This window comes from Zootoca vivipara, chromosome 14 (genome assembly GCF_965207765.1).
Source record: "Zootoca vivipara chromosome 14, rZooViv2.hap1.1, whole genome shotgun sequence".
Taxonomy (NCBI): domain Eukaryota; kingdom Metazoa; phylum Chordata; class Lepidosauria; order Squamata; family Lacertidae; genus Zootoca; species Zootoca vivipara.
The window spans coordinates 34494099-34517320 of record NC_142597.1 but is presented as its reverse complement, the minus strand read 5'-3'; the positions used below and the strand labels follow the sequence as shown (position 1 = coordinate 34517320).

The 23222-nt window shown below is 48.0% G+C and overlaps 1 protein-coding gene across 4 annotated transcripts in view; it reads right to left on the bottom strand.

Annotated features, from left to right (window-relative positions):
- The window catches only part of SPNS2 (SPNS lysolipid transporter 2, sphingosine-1-phosphate), a 100780-nt gene extending 83444 nt beyond the window's left edge, over positions 1-17336 (bottom strand). For 3 of the 4 annotated variants that reach the window (XR_004693984.3, XM_035139291.3, XM_088658223.1), the window contains exon 1: positions 16955-17336. Coding sequence is in view for 2 of the 4 variants with exons in the window: in XM_035139291.3 (XP_034995182.3) it covers positions 16955-17282 (328 nt within the window). In the remaining 2 variants the exon portion in view is untranslated. The remainder of the gene's footprint in view (positions 1-16954) is intronic. The other variant, XR_004693985.3, reaches the window with a different exon arrangement.
- Between the last annotated feature and the right edge of the window lie 5886 nt (positions 17337-23222).

Here is a 23222-nt window from a genome sequence, read left to right as displayed (position 1 = left end):
CATTTCATTAATTCCATTCCATTTATAATTGACCCGCCTAACAACAAATAATTACAATTACAACAAATAAAGGCTGGACGTTTCTTGCTTTGCATATCATGCATCTATCTCATATATTGGTTTCACCTTTTAAGTTGCGTTACTGAAATAAAGGTTAAGGGGTGATATGATAGCCATGTTCAAATATATAAAAGGATGTCACATAGAGGAGGGAGAAAGGTTCTTTTCTGCTGCTCCAGAGAAGCGGACACGGAGCAATGGATTCTACAAGAAAGAAGATTCCACCTAAACATTAGGAAGAACTTCCTGGCAGTAAGAGCTGTTCGGCAGTGGAATTTGCTACCAAGGAGTGTGGTGGAGTCTCCTTCTTTGGAGGTCTTTAAGCAGAGGCTTAACAGGCATATGTCAAGAATGCTTTGATGGTGTTTCCTGCTTGGCAGGGGGTTGGACTGGATGGCCCTTGTGGTCTCTTCCAACTCTATGATTCTATGAGTCTATGATTCTATGAAATGCACTTTTTGACGATATTCTAATTTTCCGAGTAATTGTCTACCACTCAATTGCAGGGAGAACCAGAGCTTCCAAAGGTTGCAAACCTGCTTGTTCAGCCTTTGGTGGAAGATAAAATAAATATTATTATTAATAATAATATTAATAATAATATGAACGTTACATCTGCAGGGTGTAAACGTCAGCAGATGCTTATGGGAGAGATTACCCGGGAAAGTCAGCCAGCCGTTTCAGCTGCAGAGAAGAACGAGGCCTTCAGACTTGGGAAAGTGCATGAAAATTCATGTCACTGCAGACGCTCGCAGGCTCTCCCATTTAACATTAGATGTGCTTTCAATGCATGGTGTGGAGGTGGCAACATTTTATTCAGCCTGGGCGTTGCGACACCCTAGGAGAAAGCCAGTGGCTGGCAGTGCAGTAGATGTGGCTCTGCTCCAGCTATGCCCCCCCAAATGCCCCCCCTCCATGATATCTCTTCATCCAGACAAGCAAGCAGGATTATCAAAATTCAAGTGCACCCACCAGCTCAGCCTGCGTCCTTGAAAAAGGGAACAAAGCAGGGGAGACAAAGTATGCAGCCTGGGGAGGGTGTCACAGGCCAGAGAGGGAGGCTTGGAGGGAGACATGCAGCCCGAGAGTCCCCACAGGGGCTCTAACCACTACACCCCACTAACCAATCCAATCCAATCCAATCCAATCAAAACGAGATTCCATTCTACATGGTGGGGATAAAAGTGGGCAGAGAAATGCTGTCCCTCCCTCTCTCGTAGTACTGGAACTCAGGTACACCCAATGAAGATGGACGTTGGAAGATTCTGGGCAGGAAAAAAATAAAGCGCTTCCTCGTGGAACTCACATAAATGGTCGCATAAGAGGACACAATCGTCTGCAAAATGCCTGTTTTGCAAACTCGTTCACTGCGGCCCAGATTGCAGGAGCCTTTCACTTCCCAACTCTGCTCTTTCCCTCAGGTAACCTCCGTGCATAGTTGGAAGTCTACGGTGCACATGCCTGACCCCCAAGCCTCCGGGGCGTGTGAAGAAGCAAAACAGGCATTCCGAGGCAGAATTTCAGGACGTTTGATAGTAATACATTACATACTAAGATCTGCATAAGTGAACAGGACTTTGTCACCGAAAGGAAGCTGGACGACTCAGCAAACCAATGCACGATTGGGCAAAAGTAGCAGACACTCGGTGGCGAAACCACCACAGTGGTCTGAGGCCCCAGCTACAGGATCATACCACTTTAAACAGTCCTGGCTCCCCCCTCCCTCAAAGCATCCTGGGAATTGTAGTTTGGATGCTGGGAGGTGTTAGGAGACCCCCCTGTTCCCCTCACAGAGCTACAGTTCTCAGAACTCTCTGAGGAGATGGATTGCTTGCTAAACCACTCTGGAAAGTGTGGCTCTGTGAGGGGAATTGTCCCTTTTTTAAAAGTGACGGCTTTTCATATGAACCCATCGAACCGAGTGTCCTGTAGCAAATTTCACCTCTGTACAACAGAATAGTTTCTACAGGCGCTCGCACATTCCTCTCCGTCCCCCACCCCTGCAGACAAAGTGCATTATCAGAGCTGAGGGACACATTTCAGCCAGGCAAGAGGCACTGCTGGTGAGGGGGCGTGGCCTGAGGAAAGGGGGCGTGGCCTGTGGAGAGTTCAGAGGGCCAGACAGAGATGCTTTAAGGCGGGGGCCCCAGACTTACCTGGCTTTGGGCCGGTGCCCACCGCGCAGATTGCGTAGCGAGCTGGAGGGCGGGGGAGTGCGCGCCCGTGCGCATGCGCACACATACTTACTGCCACGGTGGCACGCTTCCAGGTCGCAAAAGGTGCCGGAAATCGTTTGTGCGCATGCGTATGGGCCTCCCCCGACCCGGAAGTGCACATGAAATGACCTCTTCTGGGTCGGGAGAGGCCCATACGCATGCGCACAAACGATTTTCAGCGCTTTTTCCCGACCTGGAAGAGCGCCGCCGCGCTGTGCGCCATAAGAGCAGGCGGCGGCAGCGGGAGCCCAATTGGGCCGCATCCGGCCCGCGGGCTGTAGTCTGGGGACCCTGCTTTAAGGGACATATTTGGCCCCCAGGTCTGAGCTTCCCAGTCACGTGTTCTAGACAACGTGAAGGCTTGCACACTATTTTGTGACGTTTTACAGGTGAAACTCGGAAAATTAGAATATCGTCGAAAAGTGCATTTATTTCAGTAACGCAACTTAAAAGGTGAAACCAATATATGAGATAGATGCATGACATGCAAAGCAAGATATGCCAAGCCTTAATTTGTTGTAATTGTAATTATTTGTCGTTAGGCGGGTCAACTATAAATGGAATGTAATTAATGAAATGTAACAGTGATGTTTATTTTTGTATTATTGTAACTATTTGTTTTATTATTGTGGAATTTCCAAAAGAAAGCATTTGTAAAAATTAAAAGAAAAAGAAAAAATAATAAGTTGCATTACTGAAATAAATGCACTTTTCGACGATATTCTAATTTTCCGAGTTTCACCTGTAGTTGCCTTAATAAAAGGGAGCATCCCAATATGGATTTTGGATTCCCCCCCTTAAAATTAAGACTGACCCAGAAGTAACTCTGTTTGATTGAGACTTGGTTTTTTTTTTTTTTTTAGGGACAGAGGAGGAATTTTGCAAATGTCCAGATCGGACCAATTCTAATTTGTCCATCCCTAGAGTTGGACACAACTAAATTATTATTATTAACATCAGTTTGAGAACCATTAAAAAGGGGGGTAACATGAAAATTCACCATCATATTAGTGCAAATTATGTACCTTTGCATGCAATATAAAGATTTCTGCAAAGCAATTTCCTCCAAAATAATGCATGTTGATGTTATTTTCACTGATATCTGTAATTTTTAGGCATGTTACGTGGCACTACAAGATTAAGATGAGGGCACATTTTAGAGGATGGCTGTGTTTCAGTTCCCATCTTGCTTTGGAAAGTGTGAATCAGGTAGGTTTGCCTTTAAATGCGCACTGAGTTGAATTTCTTCTCTATCCTCACCTCCAGCAAGTTCGCTCCAATCTCCTGTCCAGAAGCAGCAAGATTTCCCATTTCCGAAGCATCCCAAAAACCCGAGAGGCAGGAAGGAAATTCCACAGCCTTCCAAGGAAGTCTGGTCCATTGACAACCTATTCTCAGCCCCATCCATCTCTACATAACCCAACACAGCAACAATAGCATCAACTAAGTGGGATTTTGAAAGAGTGTTTGAACAAGTAGTCCCCAAGCACAAATTGGATTCTCTTTGGCAACGCTCCTTCTATTTCCAAAGTACAGAGTGTGCGTGCCAATCATTTTGTAGACAAATAAAAGCCAGCATTATCTTCACAACAGCAGGCTCGGGGGAACCATAGAGTTTAGAGGAGTACCCCCAAAAATGTGTTTTTTTAAAACTCTGGCCAGGAGGCAGCAACCCCAAAACAGCCCAATGTGGACAGTGTTTACTCACTGGTCACATAATAATGCCTGCCTACTTGAGGTAGAAGTGGACGCGGGTGGCGCTGTGGGTTAAACCACAGAGCCTAGGGCTTGCCAATCAGAAGGGTGAGCTCCTGTTGCTCGGTCCCAGCTCCTGCCAACCTAGCAGTTCAAAAGCACGTCAAAGTGCAAGTAGATAAATAGGTACCACTCCGCCGGGAAGGTAAACGGTGTTTCCGTGCGCTGCTCTGGTTTGCCAGAAGTGGCTTAGTCATGCTGGCCACATGACCCGGAAGCTGTCTGCAGACAAACGCCACCTCCCTCGGCCTATAGAGCAAGATGATGAGCGCGCAACTCCAGAGTCGTCTGCGACTGGACTTAACTGTCAGGGGTCCCTTTACCTTTACTTGAAGTAGAGACAGAGAGTGAGCAGGAATCCTGAGCAGCTGCAGCAAAATAAATTATGTGCAGTTCAAATTCATGCAAATCTCTAATCCCAGCCATATTGCACTCATTTTAAACTCTTACACTCTGCCTTTCCAAGGTGACTTACAATTTCTTTCTTGTTTTAAAGTCAAATGAAATCGACAATAAATTAAGACTAAGCCGCAGAACCACCAGCAGAAAAATAGCCAGGGGGGGAATGATTAAAAGATCATGTTATTATGCAGCAAAAGCTCAAGAGAGTAAGGCTGGGCACATGCCATACATTTAAAGCACAGTATTCTCCTCCCATGCCGCCCACCAAAAGAATCCTGGAAACTGCTGTCTGTGAGAATTCGTAGCTCTGTGAGAGGAAAACTATAGTTCCCAGGATTCTTGCAGAAAGCGTGGGATTTAAAGGGTCTTTTCATATAAATGTTGTATATGCCGGCTCTGTATGGTGGGTTAGGCTGAGAGAATCTGTCCCTGCTCTGTTTGCATGTGTGCACTTAACCCTTTCTCTAAAGGTAAAGGTAAAGGGACCCCTGACCATTAGGTCCAGTCGTGACCGACTCTGGGGTTGCGTGCTCATCTCGCATTATTGGCCGAGGGAGCCGGCGTATAGCTTCCCGGTCATGTGGCCAGCATGACAAAGCCGCTTCTGGCAAACCAGAGCAGCACACGGAAACGCCGTTTACCTTCCCGCTGTAGCGGTTCCTATTTATCTACTTGCATTTTTGACGTGCTTTCGAACTGCTAGGTTGGCAGGAGCTGGGACCAAGCAACGGGAGCTCACCCCGTCACAGGGATTCAAACCGCCGACCTTCTGATCAGCAAGCCCTAGGCTCAGTGGTTTAACCCACAGCGCCACCTGGGTCCCAATAACCTTTTCTCTACTGGCCAGTAAAATCCACACACACACACCCTTTCGCTGTGGCTTTTCTTTCAGGATAAGAGAAAAATTCACATGGTGATTTTGATCAGAAGGGTGACCTCTGGGGAATACGTTGAGACACCCCCTTCTCTGTTTTGCTGCTTTAATCAAATCTGAACCCTCCCCTTCACAGACACCCCCTCAAATGAAAGAAATGATTAAAACAACCCAGCAACAGGGGGAAACTTGAAGCAAATCTCCCATGCTGTACCTAATATAGCCCCAAGACATGAATCAATGTCTGCTCCTTCAACCGTATTCACAATTTAGGCTTCCAAGTCCCCGCTTCCCGGTTCACACACAAACACACACGCCGACTTTGCCACCGTAGCTTGAAGGATATAGGCTAGAAAAGCAGGCTAATTGTTTTTTTAAAAAAAATCTGCATCCGTTGGGATCGCTTTTTTTAAAAAAAAGAATGTCAAGAGCAAAACATATTTGCATGCTTCACCTCGTCAAACTCTGGAGCCAGAGGAAAAAGTTACGATTTTTTGTTTTTTTTACTTTTGCAGTGGGTGGGGGGAGAAGAAACAAATAAACTGAGATATCTCCTCTGAGGATCATCTCAACCACAGGACAGCTAAGCCTTGCATACAGATCGTCTTTGCTCTAACAGACTGGCTTTGCAAGCGAGTCTCTGGAAGCGAAGTTACGGAGGGAGAAAAGGCCTGACAATATAGGGGTGTTGGGTGTGTACATCTCAGGCTTAGCGATATGTATCTGACCCCGACTCGTGGAGGCAGCTGAGGTCTTGCAGTGTCCTCTTCTGCAACCTCAGTTCTGGTGCAGTTTCTCTTGACCTCATTTAGGAAGCATGGATTTAAAAAAAAAAACACTGCATGGAAGCAAATTTTGCCGTGGTAAACCAGATTCTAAAGAGAGGAAGGGAAAGCATTCTGCCTAAAAATAGATCCTCTTGCCTTGCAAGTGACAAGTTTGTCTTTAGAAGACAGAATAAAGATTCTGGGTAGTATCCCACTAAGTTCTACAGATTCTACAGATTAATGACTAGTTAGGTCCGTTCATTTGAACAGGTCTACTTAGGGTGGCGCTGTGGTTAAACCACTGAGCCTAGGGCTTGCTGATCAGAAGGTCAGCGGTTCGAATCCCTGTGACGGGGTGAGCTCCCATTGCTTGGTCCCAGCTCCTGCCAACCTAGCAGTTCGAAAGCATGTCAAAATGCAAGTAGATAAATAGGAACCGCTACAGCGGGAAGGTAAACGGCGTTTCCATGTGCTGCTCTGGTTTGCCAGAAGCGGCTTTGTCATGCTGGCCACATGACCTGGAAGCTCCCTCGGCCAATAATGCAAGATGAGCGCGCAACCCCAGAGTCGGTCACGACTGGACCTAATGGTCAGGTCCCTTTACCTTTACCTTTACTTAGGGTAAAACACAGTTGACTCTCTGCCCTTAACTGGAAGGGGCTTATCTCCCTTCTCATAGGGTTAGAACCCAATGGGGTCATTCCATGAAGCCTCAATATTGGAAGATACAGCGCAGACAAAACAACAAACTTCTTTATGCAACAGCTCATGGTTCTCCTTCTTGCATACTGAGACAAGTGAACTGTTGTAAGAGCAAGCTGCAGTCAAGGAATGTAAACTGAGATAATAGAATCGTAGGATTATAGCATTGGAAGGGACCCCGAGGGTCATCCAGCCCAACCCCCTGGCCAAAACAGACATTTGGCTGTGGCGACCTAGCTTTAAAGGTGCCATTTGGCACCCAGCTTATATGTCTGAGTTCCTAACACTGGCATGAACCATCGAAGCTAACTTATAGGGGCTGAGGTCCCTTCAACCCCCTAAATAAAATATTTAAGGGGGGCAGGCCCACACAAAGTTGATGGGCATTTCCATTCAGATGGTGTGCATGTGATCGATTATGCAGGGCAGGGCTCACCTGACACACACACCATATTTTGTTACAGTTAGGTAGCCGTGTTGGTCTGACGTAGTCAAAACAAAACAAAACAAAAAATTCCTTCCAGTAGCACCTTAGAGACCAACTAAGTTTGTCATAGGTATGAGCTTTTGTGTGCATGCACACTTCTTCAGATACGATCTGAACTTAGTTGGTCTCTAAGGTGCTACTGGAAGGAATTTTTTTTATTTTTTGTTTCGACACCATATTTTATTCAAGTTGGCACCCTTGTGAGCCAATACATCAGGCAGAGTAGAACATACAAAGTTACCTTAACCAAGCCAGACCAATGGGTGCATCTAGCTCAATAGTGTCTACACCAACTGGCAGCAGCTGTCCAGAATTCCACTGGAGGTGGAAAGGATTGAATCTGGGGATTTTCCCATCCAAAGGAAGCTGCACTGCAATTGAGCTAGAGCCCTCCCTTTACAGAATTGCTTTATTCGGGCAGTGACCCTTCCTCTGAATATGGAGGTGTGTTGAGATCAGGAGCCCCCTTTGCAATATATTGGAAGGAAACTCTCCTGTGGTTACAGAAACCATGAAGAGAGATCAGGAAAGAGGAAGCGAAGATCAGAAAGAATGCAAAGAGTTCCTAAAAGGAGATGCGAAGGGTGAGTCAGAGGCAAAACAACATTCCAAAGCCTCCGAATCTAGAATCCACGTGACTTTTGCGGAAACGTCATCTTGAAGGAGGGGCGGACACCGTGCCAACAGGTGTCTCTGGAATGCCGCTCCAACAATTCTCACCGTGGTGCTGCAATTGCCTCCGATGACAGAGCTCGCTCTCATATCCTCAACCACTTCCCTCCCTTAGTGACAAGAGGCACACAAGTTTCTCCTCCTCCAGGAAAAGCCATGTGTGCAGGCAAGGGAAGAATAAGCCAATTCCTAACTCCAGGCGGACGGAGGGTAGCTAACTCCTTCCAACAAGCCTTTGGGGGCAGGTGAAGGCTGCAGAAACTTCCATGGTGGTTGTCTGCAGGTTGAACTTGCTGCTTAAAGGCAGAGGAGCCAGCTGCGCAGGTTTCATCCCGGTCAGTTGACAACCCGGCCTGGCCAATGGACAGTCTGTTCTGGACACTCTCAGACCCTTTGAAAGCCTGCCATCATAAAACTCTGGAGGGTCACACAGTGCCAATTTGCAAAGCAGTGAATCACTACTGGATAACCTAGCTGTGGCTAGAGCATGGTGCCGATAATACCAAGGTTACAGGTTCGATCCCCGTACGGGGCAGCTACATATTCCTGCAACTGCAGGGGGTTGGAGCAGATGATCGGCAGGGTCCCTTAAAACTCTACAGTTCTATGATTCTACGAACGTGGGGCTGCTTCGTTAGACATTAAGCCAACGTGGCCAGAGACAATGGGAGTCACCTGGGTAAGCTAGTCTCTTGAGCAAATGCACGCACACGCCAAATTTCGGCTGTCTGTTGGGGAAGTCTTACAGCTGATTTTTCCCATCAGCAAGTGAATGAGTCAGTGGCGACAAAATGCCAGGCAACAAAACTCATTATTTTTTATTTTTTATAGATGGTCCTCTGCACCACAACCTATTGTATCCTCACAACAACCCTGTGAGGCAGACTGGACCGAGAACATGGTGGTCCCACGTTCCTCCACTGAGGATTTGAACCTGGGTCTCCCCAGGCCCAGTGATGAAACACCTTAACCGCTGGACTGTGCTGGATCTAAGAATGAATTCCTGAGATTCTAAACAGAAAACTTGCAAGCTATCCTCGAAGGTGGAGATGACCACAAATATTTATGCATCTACCGGTATTTGCCTACCCCTTCAGAAGTGTTTTTGTTTTGTTTGTTTGTTTTAAAGAAAACGAACCGAGAGCTTAAAAGCTTACTCACTGCAGAGCCGGAAGTCAACAGACAAGCCACAGGTATCAGGAAATGAGCACATAAGGTTTGGCTTATGACCTAGCAGCCAAGCATAAGGATGTGACCAGGGCAGAAACTGCACCTTATCCTCTGACACACACACACACCGAAATCTGTCACCTTGCGGATATCCCTCTGGCTCCAGCTCCTCCCTTGCAACTGGGCTGGGGCCCAAATTTCCAAAGCTGCTGCATTCTTTAATGAGCACACCATGTTTTGGCTGCATTAAAGAGCAGGTAGTGCTAATTGCCACCTGCCCTGAGACACAAACCGGATTTTTCACCTGATGACCTGATTCGCACACAAACACACACATACATACACTGCCGGCACCTGTCTGGGGCTGGATATGCACCCAGATTGCTGAATCACTGATTCCAAATTAGAGCCAGACCCGGGAGGGGGGGGGCGGGAAACACATTTGCACAAATATAGCACAGGCAGCGTAATTAACCTCAGCTAATCTTTTCATTACCTTGGGCTGCTGCCTTTCCATTTGCAGAGTTAGCAACCCAGAATTCGTACGCAAGCTACATTTCAATTACACTGGTGCCCTGCCGCACACCACACTAGCTTCAAGGCTCTAGTCCTCATTGTTTTACACGCCATCTCAGCTGCGCCCCATGACTTTTGAGAAGCACGTCCACAATTAAAACACCCTGCATATTTCAGTGACCTGTGGTTTTATTATTTTTAAGGCACCCACTGAGGTCACACAGAGTTCTGGGCACATCTGTCTCAATGCGCACACACCTTGAATACTATGGTAGCTGCACATTAGAGAGGGGGAGCAGAAGTGGCAAGCAAGCCACATTTCAGCTTTATTTATCCCCTTTATATCACATCTTTTTCTCTGGGGAGCTCAAGGTGGCGTACATGGCTCTCCCTCTCTCTGTTTTATGCTCACAACAACCCTGTGAGGTAGGTTAGGCTGAGAGCTCACGGCCGGCCCAAGGTCACCCAATGGGGTTCACGATCAAGTGGGGATTTGAACCCTGGTCTCCCAGGCCCTAGGTCAACACTCTAACCACTACCAGGCTTATCCACAATCTTATCCACAATTACAGGTGTTACTGAGGAACCCCAATAAACTTTGGAGTAGTAGTAGTAGTAGTAGTAGTAGTAGTAGTAGTATAAATTTAGAGTTGCAGGAAACCTTGAATGTCACCTAGCCCAATGAATGAATTCTGTATCTGCCAGCATCCCTGAGAGATGTCCATCTAGTTTCTGCTTAAATATCTCCAGCGATGGAGACCCCACCACCTCCAAGTGCAGTACAGTATGTTCCATGGTCAAACAGACCATTAATTTAGAAATTTGGGAGCCGCATGTCAGTGGCAGATCATCTGTTTTGGAAGCAGAAGGTCCAATCCAGGTAGGAGTGTGACTGTCCCTGCCTGAACTCTTTTGCACAGCTGCTTCCAGTCAGTGTAGACCAGGCATCCCCAAACTGCGGCCCTCCAGATGTTTTGGCCTACAACTCCCATGATCCCTAGCTAACAGGACCAGTGGTCAAGGATGGTGGGAATTGTAGTCCAAAACATCTGGAGGGCCGAAGTTTGGGGATGCCTGGTGTAGACAATACTCTTCTTGGTAGAGCAATGGTCTACCTATGTCCCTATGAAGCAGCTATCTATGCTCCCAAAATCTGCCCACCCTGCAATTTCTAATCCTGATCTCCGAAGCAACAGAGCACACAAGGAGTGCCTTGTTGGATCAGGCCGGTGGCTCATCTAGTCCATCTTCCATGTGTCCTTCCTTCATAAATTTGTAAGCGGCTTCCATGCCTCCCCTTAAACGTTCTGTTCTCCAAGTCACACACACACACTTTCAATGAAAAAATTCCTTCAGTAGCACCTTCAAGACCGACTAAGTTTTTATTTTGGTATGAGCTTTCGTGTGCATGCACACCAGAAGTGTGCATGCACACGAAAGCTCATACCAAAATAACAACTTAGTTGGTCTTTAAGGTGCTACTGAAGGAATTTTTTATTTTGTTTCGACTCAGACCAACACGGCTACCTACCTGTAACTAACACTTTCAATGGTTCCTCATCTGATGCGGTTTCTCAGTTTGGAGCATAGCTTGGTGGGGTATGCAAAACCATTGCCCTTATCACTTTACCTAACCCACTCTTGGAGGTGGGTTAACTAAAGTTAGTTCCTCCCTCTCTATACCCAGAACAGGCCGCTCTAAGCAATGCCACCTGCAACTAACGCCCTGGCCAGCTTTTTGGCCCATTAAGGAGGGCTTGGGACTTCCCCAGCTTTATAGCCATCTTCAGAACCAGAAGCCAAACAGAAAAAAGGACCGTACAAAGGAATGTGTTAGGGCTGAGGAAGCCACTCATTCCACAAGGCCGGCTGACATTTGCCCAGGCTTTTGTTTACACAGGCGTTTCCTGGATTTCCTGAAAAATGGTGGCCGGCCGTCGCTCCACACCCTATCAAGAAGGTCTCTCACCACCGCCTCGTCCTGAGGTCTCTTGCCTGACAAAATGGATATGAGGGACCAGGGTGGGGTTGCAAATAAGGATCTCGTTTGTGTTCTCCCCTTCCCAGAGTGGTTTTCTGCGGCGTAAGCAGATTTGACCAAACGCTAGAAATACAAAATGTGCTTGGTTTCCCCTCCAGCCCAGGAGGAAGTTCCCTCCCTCTTCTTCCCCCCACCAACTCCGGCTTTCCCGGACACTATTTCTCACAATAATAGCGTGTCACTGCCGGCCTGCGAGCTGTTTTTCCGCAGTTTGGTTTTCACTGAAATGTCATATTGCATTTTACAGCTGTTTACGTAAGCCAGCTCAAAAGGGCCTTACCCTAGGAATGGTTAAGGAAAATAGACAACAGTCCAAAAATTAGGAGCCTTCCCCTCAGCCACCCAAAAGTCAGGTGTGTACGACTTGCAGGCCCACCACAGACATCTTGTGGGTCACTGTGAGGAAAAGATGCTAGACGGTGAGCATGTTCGCACCATACGTTTTGAGCATTACGATACCACTTTGGAAAGTTGTGGCTTTCCCCCAAAGAATCACGAGAGCTATGGTTTGTTATGGGCACTGAGAGGGATTGTTAAACCACTCTGGGAATCGCAGCTACATGGGAGAGAAAAGTCTCCTAACTACGCTCAGCGCCCTCAAGAAACCACAACTCCCAGAATTCCTTGGGGGAAGCCATGGTTGCTTGGAGAGGTATCATATGGTATGAATGGGGCCTAGAATTTGGCCTAGATGTGGCCTAGAAATTGGTCCAATGACCCAACGGTCAGGCTTCTCTTGTCTTGTCAAACACCCTGCGGTGGTCACAGGGTCATAGGAAACTATACAGAGCCATGCCACTGGGCCATGAGTACGGTCTCAACACTGACGGGCAGTGGATTTCCAGGATCCACTTTCCTAAACCTACCTGGAGTTGTTGGGGATCGAACCTGGGAATTTCTGCATGCATTGCTCAAACCCAGAGCCCTGCTGCTTCCTTCTCAGCATAACTAAGGTTGCTATACATCTGGAATTTCCTGGACACACGATGGTATTTGGCCCTCTTTTGCAGCTGGCATGTCCGGGGAAATGAATGGAAGCCCATGTTGGAAGTGTAGCTATTGGTGAATTTCAACAGCTCAACAGCTTCCCCCCCCCCCAAAAAAAATACTGTATAGCAAAAGAAAGCCCCCACTGTCCTGCCAAAGTACTGCCTCTCATTTCTCCCCATGGCTGGGAAGGTGCTTCTGGGAAGCTGTAGAAATTGGAGTTCTTGGTGAAGTCCAGAAATAAACAGTAAATTGCAAGAACTCGGGCCAGGAGGAAGATGAATTTCAAGTAAGTCTTCAAAAGGTTTTATTTATGTAATGATGAATTCAAATAGGAATCAATTCCAGTATGATAGCGAGGCAAATAAAATACATTTTTAAAAAGCCCCGCCCTGCTGTGTGTACTCCGTGGAAGCACCACTTCTGTCAGGAGAGTTTGCCTGTAGCCAGCGGCCCCCCACCCCACACTGCAGTAGCTAATCTGAACCCCTTGCTAGTTCTGCGGAGAAAATGGGTCCAATTTCAAACACAGTAAGGGGCTTTCTGAACCTGCATGAAGAATGGAGAGAACTTGGATCAATAGCAGAGTGCGTGCTTTGCAGGTTCAATCCCTGACATCTCCAGTTGCGCAGGAAGTGAAGGGTAAAGCAGTCTCCTCCTAGCAAGAGACTTTGGAGAGCTGCTGCCAGTCAGAGCCAACAGCACTAGGCTGTAGGGACAAACAGTCCAACCTAGTATAAAGCGGCTCTCTCTGTGGGCTTTGTGGCTGAGCAGGCATTTGAACCCTGGTCTACAAGAGCCTAGTCCAGGCATTCCCAAACTTCGGCCCTCCAGATGTTTTGGACTACAATTCCCATCCTCCCTGACCACTGGTCCTGTTAGCTAGGGATCATGGGAGTTGTAGGCCAAAACATCTGGAGGGCCGCAGTTTGGGGATGCCTGTCCTAGTCCAACCTTTCTCAAACTTGGGCCCCTAGATGTTGTTGGACTACAACTCCCATCATCCGTAGCTACCAGGACCAGTTGTCAGGGATGATGGGAAATGTAGTCCAACAACATCTAGGGACCCAAGTTTGAGGAAGGCTGTTCTAATCCAATACTCTGAACACTACACCACACAGACTCTCAATATCGTTGTACAACACTAAGCTTGCAGACTGTGGTATTACTTGGGGGTAGGGGGACCCAGGTGGCGCTGTGGTTAAACCACTGAGCCTAGGGCTTGCTGATCAGAAGGTCGGCAGTTCGAATCCCTGTGACGGGGTGAGCTCCCGTTGCTTGGTCCCAGCTCCTGCCAACCTAGCAGTTCGAAAGCACGTCAAAATGCAAGTAGATAAATAGGAACCGCTACGGCGGGAAGGTAAACGGTGTTTCCATGTGCTGCTCTGGTTAGCCAGAAGTGGCTTTGTCATGCTGGCCACATGACCCGGAAGCTGTACGCCGGCTCCCTCGGCCAATAATGCGAGATGAGTGCGCAACCCCAGAGTCGGTCACGACTGGACCTAATGGTCAGGGGGCCCTTTACCTTTTTAGGGGTGCGTGGGAGAGAGAATCGATTCGGAAAGCATTTATTGTTGAATCAATAAAGTTTGCAATGTCCAAAAGAGTGCAAGAATACAGCCAGCCACCCTTTGAAATTCACACTTCTTCAAATTTTGCAACGCAGTTCTCTCACCAGTCTTTGCAAAATTGCATACATAGGGGGCAAGTGTGCTTTAAAGGGAGGCTATTGCTACAAAAATGCATTTGATTAGGAGAAACTGCTTGCAAAAATTAAAAACTCCACACAAATTAGGGAGGGGGGAATCACAATGCTGAAGAATGCTCATGAGAATTCTTCTTCTTTTTTAAAGCGTTAATTGCTGCAGAAATGTGGAGGATTGAATTTAAGACCGGGAAAGAAATAAGAAACTGAGAACAATGAGAGTGTAGCAGTTCCCAGCAGGAATTATAAACTGCCTGCCTCCCCATATTCTCTTTCGCAATCAGAAGACACTTTGTGGCATTATATAAGCACTATCTAAACATGATTACAAAGGCCATATAGCATAGTAGCCAGCACTGGCTTTGGAAATGGGAAGCGCAGATTCAAATCCCTCTGCTCAACCATGAATGTCCTACAGCTAGTTACTACATCTTAGATTAAGCTACCTCAAAGGGTTGTCGTGATGATTAAATACGTTTTCCAGGTCCCTGGAGAAAAGGCAGAATTCAAAGGCAGACATCCATTGTTTACATGCACGGGGGGGGGGGGGAGAGAACTCAAGCTTCCCTTGTCCCGTTTCACCCAAGTCACAACAGACCTGCAAGGTAGGAAAATATGCTACAAAATGGAACAAGCCCGAGGACCATCAGTTCTGCCTACTGCACTGGTTCCAAGAAAGAGGAATTGCATTCTGAGCCATGGCACCTTGCACAGCTGGGGACGGTACTTGCATCTGTTGGAAATGCGGCTTTCTCAAAGCATTCAGCATTTCAAGGGAACACACACAGCAGCATATTCTTGCTGGCTGTCAGTTCCCCTTCCAGCATGTTTTCCCCTCCAGGCAAGAAAAAAAGGGGGGGGGAATCATAGCCCGTTTTCTCCCTTAGAAGAAAAAAGCTCTCCTACAAATCTCTCCATGTGCTGCTGCAAAAAGCAGTGTTGAAACAGAAGCCAAGATTGCCCTCTTCTTTTGCTCCAGAAAATCCAGGATATATATTATACACACAAGCACAATGACTTGCTTGGGCAGTACACACACACACACACACAAACAGAGAGCAATATTTCCAAACTAAGTGGAAAATACCCATCCTTCCGACCCAATCCACTTTCAAAGTACATCTTATCTCAGGTCTAACAGCTGGACCTGTCATCCATGCAGAATCCAGAGAGGCACCCCATATTTCCCTCACAGCCCCCCCTATCTCACACACACACACACACAGTGTCAGGGATCTGGGATGTGCAAACACAGAGGAGTTACTTTCGGGAGCCCCATCAGGGCTGGGAAGTAAAACATCTCCGAGCTTGGGGGACCCCAAACGACTTATCGCAAAGCTCAACAGGGGAAGAAGGGGCAACAGAACCTTCCTTCGTTTACTGGGGAGCACAATTAAAAGACAGAGCGGAAGACAATGCCGCAAGCCTCCACACAAGGAGTGTTTAGTTAATTACATTGCACGGGCCCTGATTTATTTATTTATTTATTAAAACCCAAAGCGCTGCAATTCAGCCATCGTAAACATGGGGGGGGGGAGAGAGAGTAGGTGGTCTAGCATGGGCATCTTTTGACCTGAGTAGTTTTATTTTTATCATTTTGTTTTTCAATGACGCACAGAGAGAGAACACTAGCTCTGAAACCACCTCCAGCTGACCTGCTTGGAATTAAGAGAAAGCCTTCAAATTCTCACACCAATCCAGCGAAAACAGCGAAGGCTGTCTAACCACCACAATGGATTCCTTCTGGGTATGCGAAGCATGTTTGCAGCGGAGAGATGTGGATCAAAACATCCATCCATCTATGTCAATGGCACCGGCCACCTCCAGCACACCCAAATCCAAGAGAGGACCCCTGCTTTTCCAAGGTGCCTAGCGGTGGGCGCCCCTCACCTCCCCGCCCCGCAGTTCTGCTCAGCCTTTTGTATGCACATCCCCATGGCAAGCCAGAGAGCTGCTTTTTTCCAATAGGACAGCTAAACAGCATGCGGCAGAGAGAGAGAGAGAGAGAGAGAGAGAGAGAGAGAGAGAGAGAGAGAGAGAGAGAGAGAGAGAGAGAGAGAGAGAGAGAGAAGCGCAGATGGAAGGAGGGCGAGCAGATCGCTGGGGACGGATGGAGAAGGGGATGGGGAGAAGAGAGACCGGGAGAGGAAGGGAAGGAAGGAGGAAAGGGAGAAGACGAGCAGAGGAGGTAGAAAGGCTGGAGATGGGGACGAAGGGAGAAAAATCAGAGCGGGAAAGAGAGGGGGAAGAGGAAGGAAATGGATGGGGGAAACAGGAGGAAGAAAAGGATATAAACGGAAGAAAAAAGGAAGAAGAAAAAAAATAGAGGAGGGGGAAATAAGAAAGAGGGCGTGGGGGAGGGAAGCGCAGGATGGAGAAACAGGAAAGGAAAAGGCGAATAAATGGGAAAAGAAGAAATGAGAACAGGGGAGAAGAGGGAGAGAGAAAGCGACCGAAGGAAAAGATCAGTTGGAGAGGGAGAGAGAGAATGAATGAATGAAGGGAGAAGGGAGAGCGCGCGTGGTTTTTCCCCCCCCTTGGGGGCAGAGAGAGCCCCTTCTCGGCCCGCCTGCCGGGGATCTCCCGAAGCGCCGCCTCACCTGCCACGGTGTACCTGTCCAGGTAGTTGAGGACGTTCCCCACGCTGAGGATGGCGGCGGCCGCCACGCGCGCTCTGCCCAGGCTGGGAGGCGCGGCGCCCGCGGCCGCTGCTGCCTTGTCGGCGCCGCCCTGGGGCGCGTGGACGGCGCCGGACAGGGTCTGCACCTCGCCGCTCCGCCCGCAGCAGCCGCGGTCCCCGCTTCCTCCTCCTCCTCCGTCGTCCTCCTCGTCGTCGTCGCCCGCGCCGGCCGCGGCCGAGACCCGGAGGCGTCCGCTGCAGCCCGGCGGGCCGCCGCTCGACGAGCCGTCGCTCTCCAGGCACATCATGAGCCGCCGCGGCCGCGCTACCACTAAACGCGCACCTGCCGCCCGGCCGGCCGCAGCTCAGCGCCAGCAGCGCCGCATCTTCGACCGGCCCCGCCCGGTCGCCAGGATTGGCTGCGCCGCCTCGGCTCCGCCCACCACCCCTGGGCGCGCCCACCGATCCTCCGCCCCTGCCCGACGGCGCGCAAAGGGGAGCCGGGCTGAGGATAGCAGGTGCGTGCGCGCGCTCTGTCCCTCGCTCTCTGCCGTCGGCGGGGGCCGCTTCTGACTTGCCCCGTCCTCAAGTCGGTGGGACTTACTCCCGAGGAGACGTGCCATTAGGATCCTCGACCCCCGCTTCCAAGTAAAACTGCCCAGCTACGATCCTCGACGGGCTTCCGCCCAGTTGGAAATCAGCCGTGGCGCACAGTGGGGGCACTGGGGGGGGGATTTTAGCCTTTTGGCTTCTTCAGGGGGATTTGAGGTAGGGCAGGCATCCCCAAACTGCGGCCCTCCAGATGTTTTGGCCTACAACTCCCATGATCCCTAGCTAACAGGACCAGTGGTCGGGGAAGATGGGAATTGTAGTCCAAAACATCTGGAGGGCCGAAGTTTGGGGATGCCTGAGGTAGGGGATGTGGCCACAGGGTTACCTGGAAACATGAGCAGGATAGGGGCACTGGCCCCCAATAACTATTTCGTGTTTACTTGGAAGTAAACGCCACTTGGTTCCATGGGGTTGGCTCCCCCGTAAAGGTCCGACATTGGCTTGGGGTGGGGTTGGATGGGGATTATAGGACTCCGAGCCACTTTGACCATTCATTCCCCCACTGTTTGTCCTGGAGGAACACAAGCTGGAAATGTTTTTTGTACATAAGCAGAAAAGACAGGGGTGGGTTAATCACCTTCTTCCCCAGCACTGTGGTTTAGTCTGGATCTGAATCAAGTTACAGGGAACCAGGCACAGGGCCTTCTCGGTAGTGGCACCCGCCCTGTGGAACACCCTCCCACCAGATATCAAAGAGAACAATAACTACCAGATTTTTAGAAGACATCTGAAGGCAGCCTTGTTTGGGAAAACTTTTAATGTTTAATAGATTATTGTATTTTAATATTATGGTGTAAGCTGCCCAGAGTGGCTGGGGAAACCCAGCCAGATGGGCAGGGTATAAATAATTTCAAAAATGATTTATTGCATATTTCGTAAAACCAATTATACCACACAATAACTATATACGGTATATACATATATATGCACACACAATATTAATCATGTTTTCCCACATCGTATCTAGCATGACTAAAGGCATGTGCAATGGAGCAAGTATGTCGCTACACCGCTAGTTTGTTTATTTCAAGCACTTCCTCCTTTAGAGCCCCACACGCTCTCAAGGAACACAAGAGGCTGCCTATGATAGATCTCTATAATCCGTGGCCACCAGACGATTGACAGGTTGTTGGCCTCTGATCTGTCTCAAACAGAGGGTGTGTTGGGAGGTGAAGTCAGCACTGAACTGACCTCCCCAGAGCACAAGCCTGAGCAGTGTGTCTGGAGGTCCTGGACCTGCCTCTTGGCTCTGCTGATGTGGCCCAAAGGAAAGCAGAGCAATACGTTTGGCACCAGCTTGGCTGCAGGAGTTGCTGGAAGGAGGCTTATAACACGCCATCCAGTCGTATTTGTGTAGGGTTTACTCCTTAGTTTTTCCTTCTCCCAAAGATATCCCAAAATACAGTGGAGGTTTAGGATCAGAGTTGACCTTCTCCTAGCCTGGAGAAGGGAAGGTTAAGGGGTGATATGATAGCCATGTTCAAATATATAAAAGGATGTCATATAGAGGAGGGAGAAAGATTGTTTTCTGCTGCTCCAGAGAAGCGGACACGGAGCAATGGATTCAAACTACAAGAAAGAAGATTCCACCTAAACATTAGGAAGAACTTCCTGACAGTAAGAGCTGTTCGGCAGTGGAATTTGCTGCCAAGGAGTGTGGTGGAGTCTCCTTCTTTGGAGGTCTTTAAGCAGAGGCTTGACAGGCATATGTCAAGAATGCTTTTATGGTGTTTCCTGCTTGGTAGGGGGTTGGACTGGATGGCCCTTGTGGTCTCTTCCAACTCTATGATTCTATGATTCTCCTAGATGGGCTACCTTCCCAGGTTGACATACCCCCATTTCCCCTACTCTTCCCTTTATGGCACATGCAGAAACCGCCTTCTTGACCGTTGCTCTCACCTGCTACAAACCTGCCAGGAGCTGCAGGTAAGAGTTGAGTATTGAGTGGGGACCAAAGATGGACAAACTACCCCAGAGGGAGCACCATGTACCCCCCCCACCAGAAGTACTACCCCTCCCCTAACACCCCATACACCCCATTGGCAGGTATACACAGGTATATTGTCTATACCTGGGATGGGGAACCTGTGACCCTTCAGATACTGTTGGACTCCAACTCCCATCAGCCTCTGCCAGTTTGGCTAATTGTCCAATGACCAGGAATTATTAGATTTCTGAAATCGAGAGCTGAAGTCATCCTTACCCTCCCCGCTTTCTAAACACCCCATCATCCAGCTTCTTCTTATGCTTCATTTTGTAGATTTTTGGCCTTTTCTAACATGTCTTCTTCATCTTTGGCGATCCCTCGTACAGGGCCGTCTTAAGCGCCCCTGGCGCCGTGGAGCGACGGATACCTCCGGTGCCCCCCCCCCCCGCCCCGTTTCCCAGCGCAGTGGGCAGGCAGGCTCAGCGCAGTTGTCGAACCGGTGGACCGGGCGGGCGCAGCTCGCGGCGCCCTCCTGGCGGGCCGGCGCCGTGGTGCCCTGCGCCACCGGGGGTCTACCTAGAGCCAGCCCTACCCTCATAGCCGAGTAAGATTGTCTTCCATGAACGGTGAGTCCATAAGTGACTGTGGAGGCCGATTCTGGATCCACACATCCTTCCACAGTGGAGACATAGGTGGTGGTGGTGGTGTTGATGGTGATTTATTATTTTGAAGTCCGCTTCAGATTTATTTGTTTTCGCCGAAAGAACGGGCACACACAAAAAAACACAATAAGTGAGGTAACTGCAAGGCGAGTGTTAAAATAGAAACTGAGATCAAAGGAGCAAAGCGTCGCCTGTGCAACATCCCCATTATCTAATTTACAACCTCAGAGGGCCTGCTGTCTTACTTAGTTTGTCGCAGCAAAAAAGCAACAGAGGCTTCTCTGCCACCCTAAAGCATTGTCAGGCTCCCATCAGCCCTAGCCAGCTTAGTCATTCTGGCTGAGGGCTAGGAATAGGGATGAAATTCAGTCCGGTTCTCATTTTAATACAAACCTATCTAATTCCCAAAGCAAGATGTGCCCCGAAACGCAGTTATCCTTCACAATATCCACTTGCTTTTTAAAAAAAATGTATTTATTAAAGATTTTCTCAAACAACAAAACATACAAAAATACAAAACACACAAAGAAAATTACAAAACATAAAAAAGAAAAAACAAGAATACAAAAATGCAAAAACAAAAATTCTAACTATAACCCTTATTTCCAATCTATTGACTTCCTCATTCCACCTTCTGTGATTCTTTACATATCCTCCGTAGTAAACTCTAAATCTTATATAAATACTAATCGTTACTTTAACTATACCTTAATTCTTTAAACTTTTATATCTTATCCTTTTATATTCTATCTAGATCTTACTTCTTGATTAAATTGTCCTTAACTTCTATCAATACTTATTTCACACCATTGTATTATCTACAACCTCTGTTTTATCTCCCTCACTATCCTTCACAATTTCCACTTGCAATGCGATGTACGAAAATACATATTTTGGGGAAGGTGTGCCAAAAATGCATATATTAGTGAAAATAGCATGCCAAAAAATGCAGTACAGTATATTAGGGGAGGTTGCTTGCAAACATTAATACAGTATTATTAATTATCAAGAATAATATTTATACTATTATATCTGTTCACCAGCTATTTATAATTCAGTATGAAGAACAGTTAAAACAGATCTTTGTCAACAGGGTAGGGTGGGTCCTGAAAACACATGCCGCCGGCGGTGTAAAAAGCAAGGTTGAAAAGCTGTGTACTCAGCATTCACTGGAAGAACTGTGTGTGTATTAGACAAAACACATTTTCATATTTGACAAAATTGCATATTGAAAATACAAACTACAATGCGGATGAAATTTACTGAGGTCTTAAAAAAAAAAACCTGACGAGAAAATAAAGGCAAACTGTACTTAAAATGGGAAAAACAAGGTACCAAGAGAAGTGGCAGAGCTTCATGCTTCGGCACCGGGGTGGGGTGGGGGTGGAGAACAGGCGGGGGCGGGGCTGGCACACATATTGGGGTTGGGGCGCACAGCTTGGGGGGGGGCTAGCCACGATGGCACGCTGCCGGGATCACGCTGCCAGGGGCGGTGCGCTCCCCCCGCACTCCTCTTCCTCCGCCAGTGACCAAGAGAAACTAAAACAGATAGATTCATTGCTAGCTGTGGCTGGTGGGAGTTATAGTCTAAAACATCTGGAATTCAGGGTGCCAGTTTGGAGAAGTCTGCTCTAAATACCAGCACTTAGGGCTCAGCCTCACTTCTGCTTGCCCCACTACTTTCCTCGTGGGAAACCTGTGGTTTAGAGCAGAATCGGAACAAACAGCCATCAAGTTTTCTGCAGATTGCTGTTTGTTCCAATTTAGCGCTAAAGAGCAGGTTTTCCAGGGGAAAGTGGTACAGCAAAGGCAAAACCGCTTGGACCCACTTGGAAGACAGAAGCTTTCGTTGTCCAGAATCTACTTTCCTGGAGTTGTGTGTCCATGCACAGCATTCTCATCATTGTACCCATTTCACAGATCAGGGAATTGCGGCCGAGTACTAATGATTTCCACACTGATACTCTCAAGCCAGCCCCGCTCCTTGCTGGACCTAAATTGCCACTTGGGGAAAAAAATGCCACCCCACCAGCAAAACAAATAACCTTTCCTTCTGGACTAGCATACCGAAATCCACCAAGCTATCATTGGTCACCTTGGGTTGATTTGATGTTTCTATGAAAAAATCCCTGTCCCCAGCAGGATATCCATGTTCCAAGTGAAATTACTTTTGCGGTCTCGCTGCAGTTCTCAGCAGAGGCTGTGCTCTCCTCTGAACCACATCCTTGGCACACAAGTGTGCACGCACACACACACAAACCCACTTCTGCCTGGAAAGAAAACACGGCGGCTGGCCTTCAAAATGCTGATGGCTTAAGATTTCCCAAGAGGGACAGCGTGTATTTTAACTACAACCCAGAGCATTCCACCTCTTCAAACAGCTACCAATTTCTTGGAGGTCTGGTGAACTACCATTTAGGAATCTCGTGCAGAAATAACTTAAGACGAGCCTGCAGGATCAGTCCCTCTAATCCAGCATCCTGTTCTCGCAGTAGCCAGCCCAATGCCTAAGGAAGGCCCGCAATCAGGACTTGAACACAAGACCCTTCTCCCCAGCTGTGGGTTCCAGCAACTGGTATTCAGAAACATACCAGACCGTGAGGGCAGAGTATAGCCATTGGTGGGTTTTTCCAATCTGTCTGTGGCAAGTAATTTAAACTGTTGTTGTTGTTGTTGTTATTTGTACCCCGCCCATCTGGCTGAGTCTCCCGAGCCACTCTGGGCGGCTCCCAATCGAGTATTAAAACAGTACAGCATTAAACATTAAAAGCTTCCCTAAACAGGGCTGCCTTCAGATCTCTTTTAATAATAGGATATCTGCTTATTTCCTTGACATTTGATGTAAGGGCGTTCCATGGGGCGGGTGCCACTACCGAGAAGGCCTTCGGTAAACTAGATGGTGTGTTGTGATGATGTCACATTGCAGACACCTCAAGATGAATTTGAATACCCCGGGGGGTGGGGCACACAAAGTACTAGTGGACTTACAAATAGTTCTTTGAAGAATTGAAGCCAAGTAGGTTATTTTTGCAAGCTGGTAGGTTTTT